At 44.0% G+C, this 15,513-nt stretch overlaps 1 protein-coding gene across 2 annotated transcripts in view; it reads right to left on the bottom strand.

Annotated features, from left to right (window-relative positions):
- The window catches only part of PKD2 (polycystin 2, transient receptor potential cation channel), a 47,669-nt gene extending 32,404 nt beyond the window's left edge, over positions 1-15,265 (bottom strand). The window contains exons 1-3 of one of the 2 annotated variants that reach the window (XM_038769176.1): positions 15,125-15,265; positions 3,223-3,336; positions 501-634 (exon numbers count right to left, since the gene is read on the bottom strand). In XM_038769176.1, the coding sequence (XP_038625104.1) occupies positions 501-634; positions 3,223-3,316 (228 nt within the window). In that variant the 5' untranslated portion in view covers positions 3,317-3,336; positions 15,125-15,265. The remainder of the gene's footprint in view (positions 1-500; positions 635-3,222; positions 3,337-15,124) is intronic. The other variant, XM_038769175.1, reaches the window with a different exon arrangement.
- Between the last annotated feature and the right edge of the window lie 248 nt (positions 15,266-15,513).

Below are 15,513 nucleotides of genomic sequence, written 5' to 3'. Positions count from 1 at the left end.
CAAGTTGGCAACACATAGAGACAGTCCCTACCCAACAGCGGGCTCACAGTCTATAAGGGCACATAGTAAGTGCTTAACAAATACCATAATTATTATTAACAAATATCATTTAAAAAGTGCCCCAAAAGTCATGGGGTGTGGGGCACTCTCTGTGCCACAAATTTTCTATTATGAAACCCTTGTGATGAAAACACTGAAACTTTTAATAGACTTTTGACAACACTGAACAGAGTGCAAACTTGTGACCATATTTTGAACAAAAAATCCATCTGCATTGACTAAACTATCTGTATTATCTGAGGTTTAAATTGCTTTTCAGAGGGATGAACTTTTTAAGTAGAGATGAAACCTTTCTAGATCAATCAATCAATCAATCAATCAATCATTTTTATTGAGTGCTTACTGTGTGCTGAGCACTGAACTTCAGATCCATTCAAAATCCCTGAAGCCAAACCTTTACATTCGCCAGGACCATGAAAATGAAATGATTTTCTAAATACCTTCCAGAAGTCTTCCACCGTAGATAGGGTTTTAAAGTTGGTTTTCTCCATTTTAGAGACGGGAGTTTCTAAGAAGAGTTGGGACATTACCCTGGTGTAGTAGTACATGCTGGAACTCACCATCCCATAGGTCACTGCAAGACAGGAAAATGACAAATCTAAGTTCCTTCACCATATTTACCACTGAGACGAAAACTCACACACGTATCCTGATTGAGGAACCACATACCTACATATTTTCCCTTAATCATTAGTGAGTGAGCAAAGGCCAGGAAAAATGCTCCTGTATTTTCACAGACAAGTAGGAAGGAGATTCTCTCTCAAAGACATATAATATATATGTGTAACATATATGTTATATGAGAAGCAGCGTGGCTCAGAGGAAAGAGCACAGGGAGTCAGAGGTCATGGGTTCTAATCCTAACTTCTCTACTTAGCTGTATGACCTTGGGCAAGTCACTTAACTTCTCTGTGCCTCAGTTACCTCATCTGTAAAATGGGGATGAAGGCTGTGAGCCCCATGCGGGGCAACCTGATCACCTTGTATTCCCCCAGCGCTTAGAACAGTGCTTCACACATAGTAAGTGCTAACAAATACCATCATTATTATTATATAATATATATAACTATCCCTTTCCCTCTCGATTCCTTTCCTTGCTTCAAGAGAGACTGCATGTCCTCTCCTCCCCTTGACCAGGAGAGAAGTCCTACTCTTGTATTATACTCTCCCAAGCACTTAGTGCAGGGCTCTGCACATAGTAAGCGCTCAATAAATACCACTGACTGATTGATTCTAGAATTTGGCTTGGGTCATGCCTGCTTGGGGCAGGTAGGGTTTCATTATCATCAAATGCCATCTAGCCGTTTCTAATCCATAGCGACTCTGTGGACATATTTTCTCCAGAATGCCCTATCTTCTGCCATATATGTATATGTATGTATATATATATGTATATATATATGTATATCTGTGTGTATATCCATAGAGTTTTCTTGGGAAAAAAAAATATGTAAGTGGTTTACCACTTCCACAGGGTATGGATTAAGATTCAGCATTTTCAGCTTTTCTGAGCTCAATCCTTGTCTCCAGTGACACCTCCTGGTCACCCAGAGAAAAAAATGCCGCTCCCGAGGGACGATGGAAGCTAAGCCTGGCTAAACCCTAGGCATTCTCATTTACCATGAGCAAAATCCTCAGGCTCGTTCTCTTGCCTCTTGGAAGCCTGCAGAGGGTGGCTCACAGCACAGGAATAGTTGAATGAACTGACTGATTGAATGAATGAATGAATAACAACTACAATAATAATAATAATTAGGAGTTTATATGGCGCCAAGCACTGTACTAGGAGCTGGGGTATATACAGTATAAGCAGATCAGAAGTCCCTGTTTCACACAAGGCTGATAGTCTACAGAGAAGAATAATAATTGTGTCCTACTGGTTTGCTCAAGCTTTGACATGGACAGGGAGAAATGACAGACCCAAGCAGAGAATGCTAGGATAGGAAAAACAAACTTAAAGGGATAATGAAAGAGAATGGGAAGTCTCAGAGTTCATGTTGGGATTGAGAGAGCACAGGAGTTAAGTCCAACAACACTTTTCCTGTCATCCAGTCTATCCCTTGCATCCTCACAGAAAGCAAAGTTAGAACGCAAACTATCCCAGAGAAAAAAGAAAAATAGTGTTAAGGCTTTCGAACAAATGATTTGTATGTCTCTAAAGTCTGCAATGCCTTTGACTTTAGGCTGAAAAATTTGGTGGTCAGGGATTATGTCATCTAAAATGTGGCTTGGTCTCCACTCATCATAGGGTTCTCTATACCTGCATAGGACTTTTTTCACTCACCTCCAAACACCTAGCTTCTCTTTCCAAGGCCTCTCCAAATCCCACTCTTTGGTAGCACTTTTCTTAACCCAATCAAAGTAAGGAAATAATTTTGTCTCATTCTTCAGCTGGACTACCTCCTTCTCTCCTTTAAAAGCCCCTAACCCACAAATCACCTGAGTGGATTCCATAGAGATCTTCTGATTGGGTGTTATCCCCCTATATTGTAAGATCCTTGAGGGCAGGGATCATGCCTGCTAATTCTCTGTATGATACTCATCCAAGTGCTTCATACAGTGCTCTGCACACAATGAGTACTCATGATTGACTGACTGGAAATAAATGCTCCCTCAAAACACACAACCACAGTCCATGTTCACAGTTATCAGTGGGGCAGATGGCTACCCTAACTTCAGTAACTTCCTCCCCCTCTAGACTGTAAACTATGTAGGCAGATGTATCTACCCACCCTGTTGTCTTGTACTCTCCCAAGCACTTAGTACAGTGCTTTGCTCATAGTCAGCACTCAATAAATACCACTGATTGATTGACTGATTGACACTCCCCAGTCACCCTGTTGTTGGTCCCATGGAAAGAACCTGGTTCTGGGAATCAGGAGATCTCTGTTCTAGTCATGGTTCTGCAGATAAGGGAACAATGGGGTTCCTGCTGGCTATGCCACTAAATGGCAAATTTTTCTGACAAAAGAACCACCGAGGGCATCCTGAGTGGTAGTCCGGAGCAGTAGGAGTCCTGCATCGTAGCTAGCTAACTTGGGTGGCCAAGACTGCAGTGGCTACCAAGGCAACCACCTGCCGTGGTATGACGCTATGGCCAGCAGTAACACGCAACTCTTTCAGAACCCAGTTGTGAATGGGAAAAAAAAATGCCATACTCACAGATGCACAAGACCACAAGGAAAAGAATGTACGTGACCAATTCTCGTAAAACACTTTTCAGGTATTTCTCCCGGCTTGTGTTGCCTTCTTCCATCAATCGGGTACCCCACAAACCTGCACGAAGATACACATGAGTAGAGTGGCCACAGGTGGAATATGAACGTCAATGGGAAGAGGCAATTTGAAAAGAAAATGGACATTTGAGACTGTTTTTAACCACGTAAATCACGATAAAACTGCTCACTCATTTACCCTATAGGACCTTAAAACCCCTGTTTTAAATATCGGCAGACTAAGATACTTGCCTTCACCAAGATAATAAAGTGAACCTATAATCTTAATGACTGCATACTCTACATACACTAATATACTAACCACGTCAAGGAATGGGAATTCATTGGTATTAACAGTACTTATTGAACACCCGCTGGATATAGTGCATTGTACTAAATGCTTGGGAAGGATAAAACAAAGTGGCACTCTAACAGGAAGACTTGAATTCAGAAAGCAAGGGCAGTCCTTCTGGATATCTGTCATCCATCGAGAACATTTATCTTTCAATAATAGAGCATAATAATGTATTTTAAATGCTGACATTATATTGCTTAATGTCCTGATTAATCTGAGGAATAAGATAATATTGATACAGAAACTTAATATTTTGTTATAAAGAAACTGTCAATTATATTTTAATTATATGTTTTGTACTCTCAGTATCAAATCGGAAAGTTGCAGCTGTTCTTAAAAATTCTCTGCATCTATACAAAAGTGTTAAAGGGCCTAGTCTAAATCATGTTCATTTTTCCAGGCCCTGGACTGTCCAAAGACTGTCCAAAGGACACCCTACCTGTGGCAGTACTGAGATTACTCTCCCTACTAACTTAGATTATGTGCCTCAAGTGGGAGAGGGAGTAGGCCTGACCTGATTATCTTTCATCTACCCCAGTATTTAGTACAATGTTTGGCACAAAGTAAGCACTTAACAAATATCACAATTATGGCTACTCCATTTAAGCCAATGTCCACAGGGTGTTTGGCATTATGCTGGCTGCTACTCTCTACCCTGGCAGGCCACCTATTACCAGGTCTAAAATATTGGGAAACTGAGTTATTCCCCATTTAATCTAAAACGCATTCCTCTATTTCACTGCTTTGCTAAAAGTCAACCAATTTAGCCTCTCTTCAACGGAAATGTTCCTACATTTCAAACACTTGGCAGATTGAATAGTCAACTTTTAATATTTCCTGATTTTTCAGCCTATATAAAAAATGGCTGGATGGATTAGCCGACAAAGATACCAGAGTTGGTGTATCCACTAAAGAAAGTCATTGCAATTGTTCAATAATTGCAACAGGCAGTCCAAACCCATTTTAATGAACTGTCCTGATTACTTGAGAACTGGAAAGTTTTCTAAATCGCCTGCACTGCTTCCAATATGGACAGGAGAATACTACTAATGAAAACCAGTCTGGAATCTGGATGTAATTTCGTATTTCCCTCAACAAACATTAACATGTCCAATAATTTGAATTCCTCCCCCACCCCAACACACACACTCACACCTTGAAAGTGTAGCAATTTAAGTCACATAGGAAAACATAATAGAAACCCATTAATCTTGTGTTGGAATGACTCTGGTACAAATGTTTATTTATTTTTAAGAAATATTTTCATTTGGATAGAGCCAAAATGAATTGAACCACTAAATGAAAGTACTTCAAATGTTCAATTTCTTAAAAAAAAAAACCCAAACCCTCAAAGGCACAGATATTACTGTGCTACACATTTCAAGTTTTGCCACAACTGAATGCAAAAGCAGAGCATATTATGAGTTTCACTTTGGCTAAGGTCTATTAGTGGTCTGTTCATTACTCACGCAGAAGAAATGCAACTCACAAAATTTTAGCAAGCTGAAATTGTCATGTAGAAGAATTATTATAAGTTCAAATGACATGGAAAATTACCACTTTGAATAACAACTCAGAAGCAGCCAAAGATTAGGATTGACATTAAAATATGTCACCACTAAACCATTAACTTGAATATATTTCTTTTGAAGATGAGAACTGCCAAATAGACGTATTTCAGATGCTACTTTTCCCTAAACGGGTGTACTAATCAGAAAGTTAATTGGTTGCATTCCTGTAGATGATATGCTGTCTACAACATTTTGGACAGAACACCAAGATTTTTCTTACTGGCATGTGGAAAATAGTAGTAACTGTTATACAGTATGGGCACAATAAGATGGTGACTAAAGCCAAAACGATTACTTCATGGTCCTTTGAACTATTCCCCAAAAAACAAACAAAAAAATCCAACACCTATATTAATTCAAAATAAGACAAAAGTTTTTTACATGTTCATGGGTAGTAGATCACTGTGTTTTATACAGTAAAAATTAACCTCTTGAACTGTTATTGTATTTGGGCTTACAGAAGACATGGGGAAGACGTGGTCATAAAGGAATACTGTCAATTCTGGATCCTTTCCCATCCACTCATTTTTACCACATTAATAAGAACGACCAAATTCAATAGCAGCTTCTGTCCCACTTAAGAAACAGGGGTCAGAAACAATGGCTTAAATTCACTATTCTTATATTAGTTAATTAAATTAAGTTCACTACCCCTGAAACTGTGTAAGACAAAAGTTTGCCTTCTGAAACCCACTGATCCTCCTGGACTCACAAAGGAATATAACACACAGCAGAGGACAGGTATCATTTAGCTATGGAGATTTTCGAGCTCATACTATATAACTGAGGGTGCAAATCCGAAGGACATTACCCAGAATCCATTGGGAAGAGAGGGGCGACCCAATCAGCAGCTGAAAGAGTATTTAAATTTAAGAAAAGGAAGGCTCAAGCCATTTCTTCCATGATTTTTTGCTGAAGTGCCACCCCTGTAGTTTCTCTGGCCACTTGGCACACTGTGAGTAAACTTGTTTGGGAATTTTTGTATTCATGAAAGTTTACATACTTGTGTATGGAAGTTTGGAGCTTTATTGAATCTTGTATAATTTGACAAGTATGGGCATTTGGATCTAGACTTTCTCCTTTTTCTCCCTAACTAGAACAATTAAGACTGTCTAAAATGGCTTAATAATGAAGGGGATATTCATTAACTTTTCCCAGTTTCCTTGATGAATAACTCTGGTCACCCAGCTTTAGCAGAATGCTACGTGGATTAATACTTTTAGCCTTGTGGTGTGGAACTTGGAACTGACACATTTTAAAGAGTTCTTACCAGAGCATAGAGTTCACTCTGCATTCCCTAAAGCGGAAAGCCTAGTATTGTAGAAATCTCGTGTCCTGGTTTAGCAGGGACAGCCCTAGAGTTCAGGATTATTCCAGACTCCAGTTACTGAAAATATCAGCAACTATCTCTGAAAAGGAAATGGCCCTAAAGCTCTGAATCTATCCTTAGTCACAAGCTCCAGTGGGGCTTGGCTCTGGCCTGCTGCCACATATGGTAGTTATAAAGGGCACAGCCAGAGACCAGCAGTGGGAAGTAGGAGACAGGCGAAACACAAATCACTTAACTTTGCTCCTTGTTGTCACCTATCAAGGTTCCCTGGTAGGAATGAAATTGAGTGTGGTGGTAGCAGACTGGCACTGGCCTAATTCTTCTCAGTTATCCAAACTCTCTTGGGGAGAGTTATCTAAACTAGTCTCAGTTCATTCATTCATTCAATCGTATTTATTGAGCGCTTACTGTGTGCAGAGCACTGTACTAAGTGCTTGGGAAGTACAAGTTGGCAACATAAGTAGAAGTTCAGATACCCAGTTGTCCCAGTGATTGGTGGTTTGATATTCATCCTTGTATTAGATTGGCTAATAGGACATTTGGGGAGTGTCTGCAAATTGTAAGGTCATTGTGGGCAGGGAATGTGTCTGTTTATCATTGTATTGTACTCTTCCAAGCACTCAGTACAGTGCTCTGCACACAGTAAGTGCTCAATAAATACAATCGATTGAATGAATGAATGTGCATTCTGGCAATCTCTGGTCCCCACTACCATGGGTATGACTGGCTGTGCCCGTATATTTACTTTGAGGTGAATGTCAGGGACTGGGATGCTGGATCTCTTTTCCTTGAATGGCCTAGGTTCCTCCTGGAACATGCTGGGACAGTCACCAGCTGACTGGACCCTGGAATGCTGCAACAGGTTGGAAGAATTAATTTTGGAGTCAGTGGGGAGACAGTGTTGGGGATTCAGTCAATCACATTTATTGAGTGCTTACTGTGTGCAGAGCACTGTACTAAACATTTGGGAGATATATACTATATATATACTATATAGTGACTATAACAATCACTATATACACACAATCCCTGCCCGCAAGGAGATTACACTCTAGAGGGGGAGACAAGCATTAATATAAATTAAAAAATACAGATATGAACATAAGTGCTGTGGGGCTGGAAGAGGGGATTAATAAAGGGAAAGCTCAGGGCAATGCAGAAATGAGTTGAATAAAAGGAAAAGAGGGCTTAGGGAAGGCCTCTTGGAGATGTGCCATCAAAAAGGCTTTGAAGTGGGGGGAAGTAATTCTTTGTCAGATATGACCAAGGAGGGCATTCCAGGCCAGAGGCAGGATGTGGGCAAGAGGTTGGTGGTGAGATAGATGACATTGAGGTGCACTGAGAAGTTAGCATTAGAGGAGCAAAGTGCGTGGGTTAGGTTGTAGGAGGAGAGTAGCAAGATGAGGTAGGAGGGGGCAAGGTGACTGAATGCTTTAAAGCCAATGGTGAGGAGTTTTTATTTGATGGAGGTGAATGGACAACCACTGGAGGTTATTAATAATAATAATGATAGCATTTGTTAGCGCTTACTATGTGCGAAGCACTTTTCTAAGTGCTGGGGGTATACAAGGTGATCTGGTTGTCCCACGTGGGGCTCACAGTCTTAATCCCTATTTTACACATGAGGAAACTGAGGCACAGAGAAGTTAAGTGACTTGTCCAAAGTCACACAGCTGACAATTGGCGGAGCCGGGAAATGAACCCATAATCTCTGACTCCCAAGCCCGTGTTCTTTCCACTGATCCATGCTGCTTCTACTTGAGGTTCTTGAGGAGTGGGGAAAACATGGACTGAATGTTTTTGTAGAAAAATGATCTGGTCAGTGTGGTGAGCCCACAACAAACTGCCTTATTAGTGACTGTCTGTGATCCTGCGAACAAAAACAGTTAAGTAGGGGCGGACACCCCTCCCCCCCCCACCGTCCCTCTGCCCGAGAAAACACCCTAATTACTGCATCAGCCTCCTCCCTGACCTCCCATCCTCCTGTCTCTCCCTGCTTCAGTCTATACTTCACTCTGTTGCCCAGATTATCTTTGTACAGAAATGCTCTGGGCATGTCATGCCCCTCCTCAAAAATCTCCAGTGGTTGCCTACCCACCTTCGAATCCCACAAAAATTCCTCACTCTCGGATTCAAGGCTCTCCATCACCTCACCCCCTCCTACCTCACCTCCCTTCTCTCCTTAGACAGCCCAGCCTGCACCCTCTGCTCCTCTGCCGCTAACCTCCTCACTGTGCCTCATTCTCGCCTGTCCCGCCGTCAGCCCCCGGCCCACATCCTTCCCCTGGCCTGCAATGCCCTCCCTCCACACATCTGCCAAACTAGCTCTCTTCCTCCCTTCATAGCCCTATTGAGAGCTCACCTCTTCCAGGAGGCCTTCCCAGACCGAGCACCCCCCGCTTTCTTCTCCTCTTCCTCCCCTCCCCATCACCCCCTCCCTCCCTCTGCCCTACCTCTTCCCCTCCCCACAGGACTTGCATATATTTGTACATATTTATCACTCTATTCATTTTATTAATGATGTGTATATAGCTATAAATTCTATTTATTCTGATGGTATTGCCACCTGTCTACTTGTTTTGTTGTCTGTCTCCCCCTTCTAGACTGTGAGCCCGTTGTTGGGTAGGGACCGTCTCTATATGTTGCTGATTTGTACCTCCCAAGCGCTTAGTACACTGCTCTGGACACAGTAAGTGCTCAATAAATACGATTGACTGAATGAATGAATGGCAAAGGCACTGATGGGCTTAACCTGAGGCAGGTGATTGCTGGCCTGTGGGGGCGGAGCATGGAGGGAGGCGTGGCCTTCTCTCCTCACGCTACCAGGTAAACCTGGACCAATCAGTGACTGCCACATAGAGCTCCAGCTGGAGCACCTGAGGCAGATAAAAGGCGGTCCTTTTGAATCGCGGGGAGGCACACAGAGAAGCAGCAGAAGGCAAAGCACCTGGAAGCAGAAAGAAGCATCGGCAGAATGGGCTCCCTTGGCCAGCAGACTGGTGTTGGACTCTTGGTGGAGTGAGTGTGTGTATATGTGTCATTCCCTTGCATGTTGGTAAAACTAAGTAAAAAAAACTTTCCACAGTAACTTTGGTGGTCGGTGGTGTGGTTTGTATGTCGTTGAGGCTCCCCCAGTCCAGGCAGGTCCTGACTGGTAGGAGGGGGGCTCGCAACAGACAGCAGAGTGAACTATGGACTGGAGTGGGGAGAGACAGGAGGCTGGGAGGTCAGCAAGGAGGTTGATACAGTAATCAATGAGGGAGAGGATAAGCATTTGGCTCAACGTGGTAGCAGTTTGGCTGGAGAGGAAAGGATACAACATTTTAGCGATGTTGTGAAGGTAAAACTGACAGGATTTAGTGATGGATTGAATGAGGAGTCAAGGATAATGCCAAGATTACTGGGCTTGTGTGCCGTTTATAGTGATGGGGAGGACAGGGTTTGGGTGGGAAGATAAGGAGTTCTGTTTGAGGTAAGGGGAGGACATCCAAGTGGAGATGCCTTGAAGGTAGGAGAAAATGTGAGACTGCAGAGAGGGAGAGTGATCAGGGCTGGAGATGTAGATTTGGGTATCATCAGGTACTTGGTTTTGCCCAATCATTACCTTCACTGTGCCTTGGCAAAAACACTGTTAGGGGATGTTCCTCCAACAGCACGGGCCTGTTTGGATTCAGTTTAGTGTCAGAAAATGTGGTGAGCCAGTGCATGCAGCAGAGTTGGGTGAGGGTTTTTTGCTAGAATGCAACTCCCATATAATAGGATCATTAAGTGAAATCCCTGATACCTGCACTGTACTTCTGAGCAGAATATACTTGAAAAAATGATCTTGATACTTCTCTCCTTCACTAGGGCTCAAGTCTTTTTTTAATGGTATTTAATAATAATAATGATGGCATTTAAGTGCTTACTATGTGCAAAGCACTGTTCTAAGCACTGGGGAGGTTACAAAGTGATCAGGTTGTCCCATGGGGCACTCAGTCCTAATTCCTGTTTTACAGACGAGGTAACTGAGGCATAGAGAAGTTAAGTGACTTGCCCAAAGTCACACAGCCGACAATTGGTGGAGCTGGGATTTGAACCCCTGACTCCAAAGCCCGTGCTCTTTCCACTGGGCCGTGCTGCTTCTCTACTTGTTAAAGGCTCACTATGTGCCAGGCACAGTCCTAAGCACTGGGGTAGATACAAGCTAATCAGGTTTGGACACAATGGTCTGCTCCAGAAGGGCAGCAGATAGTTCTATCAGCTTCTCTCCAACCAAGCCCTCAGCCTTGAATCCTACAGCTAAATCAATCAATCAGTCGTATCTATTGAGCAGTTACTGTGTGCAGAGCACTGTACTAAGCGCTTGGGAAGTACAAGTTGGCAACATATACAGTCCCTACCCAACAGTGGGCTCAAAGTCTAAAAGAGGGAGACAGAGAACAAAACCAAACATACTAACAAAATAAAATGAATAGAATAGATACAAGTAAAATAAACAGAGTAATAAATATGTACAAACATATATACATATACAGGTGCTGTGGGGAAGGGAAGGAGGTAAGATGAGGGGGATGGAGAGTGGGACGAGGGGGAGAGGAAGGAAGGGGCTCAGTCTGGGAAGGCCTCCTAAAAGGAGGAAATGCAAAAATAAACCCCTGAATTTTCAAGTGGATGAAACCTAATCCAGGTGAAAAATATCTCTTTTGCCCCTCCTTCTCTCTCTCATTACCTGTCTAGTTAAAGATGACTCTACTATATTTCCCAAATGTATCAGGAAAGACCACCTACTAATATTACTCACAGCAAGCCGCACCTTGTTATTTGACCTCAGGGAGCATGGTCCTCCTTGAAACCATTATCTGAAATTGTATGAACTAGTTTACGAAGCATTTAACATGTAAAAGCTTAAAGCATGAAAATAAATGCTTGCAGCTGAAGGAATATAAAGAAATCGTTTTCCAGAGTGTATAAACTCACCTAATATAAACTATAACTTTTAAAGCTGTAAAATATCTTTTTAGAAAGATGTAAGTCTGAAAAGTTCATTAATTCTGCACTAGTGCTGTATCCAGTGACTTTAGCCAAGAATCCAGACCATGTGAGGTTCATGGAAAAATTTGCTTCAATTTTCTAAGCTGCAGTCACCAAACCTCCTGTTCATAAGCCTTACCACTTCATTTGCAAACTTTTCCCCATACTTCCCAGAGAGTGGGTGGCTAGTAGAAGGGCACAATCTCACATGATCCTTCCTTCTGTTTACCTCATCACCATCATCATCAATGGAATGTGATCAATCAGTGGTATTTACTGAAAGCTATCTGTGTGCAGAACACTGTATTAAGCACTTGAGAGAGTACTAAACAAGAGTTGGTAGACACATTCCCTGCCCAAAATGAGTTTATAGTCTCTATCGGGAGTCAGACGTAATGGAAATACTTTTATTTATCTTAGTTTAACTTCATTTGTGTTAGTTTACCTGCTAGAATTTGGTAGGTGAGGCCCACTCAGGGGCTATTCGGTAACTGCGTATGATGCTCTTTATACTCCCTTTCAACTTTCCCCTCCCACTTCAATTTTTTTTTTTCTTTGAAACGTTTACAACAGAACAAACTGAACTAGCCAATGTAACTTCTTTTTTTTTTTTTTAAATCATAAAACCCTCCTCCTACAATCTGCATCATAGCGACTTTTCCAGCCACCCTAAGGCTGGAAAAGGATGTTGTAATGCCATACTTCCCACTAGACATCACTGTTAACGAAGAACCATGTGCCCGGCATATTTGTGGACTATGTGACACAGCAGAAGTGACTAAGGAGTTTTGGCTCTGGTGAGATTACGCTAGAAATTGTGTTCAGTTATTACAGAACTCAGGCTGAAGACAACCGGCTGAGAAGGATATGAGGTCAAATCCTCTCCTAACTACTGAAGATTCCAAATGCTCATGGTGTTTGACAGTACTGCCTTTCGTGCAACTAAAAAAGATTTAGGTCTCACTGGCAATCTGCATTCTCTCTTATGAAAGCTCAACAATGCTGGGCTATCCTGGCAAAGGGCCAGGTGGCATTCAGAAATTTTAGCTTAAATTATTGAGCACTTACTATGTATGGCACACTGTACTACTTGTATCAATTCCTGTCTTCCCCCTCTACATTGTAAACTGTGGGCAGGAAACGTTTCTGCCAACTCAACCTCTCATGCTGTTGCTTAGTACAGTGCTCGACACAGTAAGCGCTCAATAAATGCCACTGACTGATTGGGAAGAGTACAAGCCCAAAATCGTGTGCAAGCCTTAGTCCTGGGGGAGGGGTCCTGAGCGCTGAAGTCCCTCAGCTGCAGCTCTTCTGCTGTGTGACCTTGGGCAAGTCACTTCACTTCTCAGGGCCTCAGTTACCTCATCTGTAAAAAAATGTCATTAAGACCGTGTGCCCCTTGTGGGACAGGGTCTGTGTCCAACCTGATTAACTTGTATCTACCACAGTGCTTGGAACAAGGCTTGGCACGTAGTAAGTCCTTAACAAGTACCCCGGAGTCGCGGCTCTTCTGCTGTGTGACCTTGCACGAATCACTTCAGTTCTCTGGGCCTCAGTTCTTTCATCTGCATAATGAGGACTGAGACTTTGAGCCCCATATGGGATGGGTACTAAGCCCCACTTTTTCCTCATCTCCCCCTCCCTTCTGTGTCACCCCGACTTGCTCCCTCGGTTCTTCCCCCCCCACCCCCCACTACCCCTACCCCACAGCACTTATGTATAGATCTGTCATTTTAATTATTTCGGTAGATGTCTGTTTACTTGTATTGATGTCTGTCTCTACTGCTGTATTCATTGTCAATAATATTTCTTGAGTGCTTACTGGGAGGTTCTAAGCTCTACACAGTAAAGACTTAATTCTTTTCTACTTATTTATACTGACGCCTGTTTACTTGTTTTGATGTCTGTCTCCCCACCCCTAGACTGAGTCCATTGTGGGCAGGGATTGTCTCTATTGCTGAATTGTACTTTCCAAGCGCTTAATACCGTGCTCTGCACACAAGAAGTGTTCAGTCAAGTCTATTCTACCTATACTGATGCCTGTTTACATGTCTTGATGTCTGCCTCTTCACCACCTCCGGACTGCAAGCCTTTGTGAGTAGGAATTGTCACTCTTTATTGCTGTATTGTTTTCATTCATTCAGTAGTATTTATTGAGCTCTTACTGTGCCCAGAGCAGCGTACTAAGTTCTTGGAAAGTACAATACAGCAACAAAATAATTGTAATTTCCCAAGCGCTTGGCACAGTGCCCTGTGCAAATGAGAACAATAAGAATAATACCTATGGCATTGTGACGACTATGTGCTAAGCACTGAGCTAGATAAGCGGTAACAAGGTTGTTCCACGTGGGGCTCGCAGTCTGCATCCCCATTTTCCAGATGAGGTCACTGAGGCCCAGAGAAGTGAAGGGGCTTGCCCCAGGTCATCTAGCTAAGTGGTGGGGTCGGGATTAGATCCCAGGTCCTGTGGCTCGCAGGCCCGGGCTCCTTTCCCCTAAACCACGCTGCTTCTAAGCGCTCCCTAAATAAGATTGAAGGAAGAAGCGAGTGTGTGGCCGGTCCCCACTCGTAGTTTCCAAGCGTTTAGTACAGTGCTTCGCACACAGTAGGCGCTCAATGAATCCCCTTCTAGACTGTGGGTAGGAGCCGTCTCTAATGCCGATTTGTAGTTTTCAAGCGCTTAGTACAGTGCTCCGCTCACTGTAAGCGCTCAATGAATCCCCTTCCAGACTATGGGTGGGGACCGTCTCTATATTCTGCCTATTTGTAGTTCCCAAGCGCTTAGTACAGTGCCTCGCACACAGTAAGCGCTCAATGAATCCCCTTCCAGACTGCGGGTAGGGACCGCCTCTATGTTGCCGATTTGTACTTCCCCCAAGCGCTTAGTACAGTTCCACACACAGTAAGCGCTCAATAAATAGAGAAGCAGCGTGGCTTGGTGGCAAGAGCCCGGGTTTGAGTCAGAGGACGTGGGTTCTAATCCCACCTCCGCCACCGATCAGCTGGGTGACTCTGGGCAAGTCACTTCGCTTCTCCGGGTTTCAGTTCCCTCCTCTTTAAAATGGGGATGAAGACTGTGAGCCCCACGTGGGACCATCTGACCCTGCATCTCCCCCAGCGCTCAGAACAGTGTTTGGCGCATAGTAAGCGATGAGCAAGAACCATCCGTATTATCAATAAGGACCAGGAGCGCGGACCTCCTGGTCCCCTTCCTTCCTCTCCCCCTCGTCCCCCTCTCCATCCCCCCCATCTTACCTCCTTCCCTTCCCCACAGCACCTGTATATATGTATATGTTTGTACACATTTATTACTCTATTTATTTTACTTGTACATATCTATTCTATTTTGTTGGTATGTTTGGTTTTGTTCTCTGTCTCCCCCTTCTAGACTGAGCCCACTGCTGGGTAGGGACTGTCTCTCTATGTTGCCAACTTGGACTTCCCAAGCGCTTAGTACAGTGCTCTGCACACAGAAAGCGCTCAATAAATACGATCGATTGATTGATTAATACGATTGAATGAATGAGGTTATGATGATTTAATAAATGGGAATGAAATGAGGAGATGGGGAGTGACTTACCCCTGAGCGTGCGGAGGAGGGTGTGGCGGCGGCGGCGGGGCCCCGGGGGGTCGTGTGGGGTCCGGTCCGCGGTGCGGTTGTGGGGGAAGCCCCCCAGGCCCGGGGAGGCCGCGGCGGGGGGGGGGTCCGGCTCTGCGGCCGGAGGGCCGCCACTCCACGTCCATCTCCACCACCATGCCGCCGCCCTCCTCCTCCTCCTCCTCCTCCAGGCTGCCCTCCTCCTCCTCCTCCTCCTCCTTCTCCTTCTCCCCCCTCCTCCCGCGGCCGCGCTCCTGGTCCTCGTCCTCGGGCTCGAAGCCCGGGTTGTCGCGGCTCCAGGCCTGCCGCGAGCACGGCGACGGGGGCGGCGAGGCCCGGGGCCCGGGGGTCCCGGGGGTCCCGGAGGCCCC

This window comes from Tachyglossus aculeatus, chromosome X5, assembly GCF_015852505.1.
Source record: "Tachyglossus aculeatus isolate mTacAcu1 chromosome X5, mTacAcu1.pri, whole genome shotgun sequence".
Classification (NCBI taxonomy): Eukaryota; Metazoa; Chordata; class Mammalia; order Monotremata; family Tachyglossidae; genus Tachyglossus; species Tachyglossus aculeatus.
Note: the sequence above shows the minus strand (reverse complement) of the source record. Positions and strands in the feature narration are given on the sequence as shown.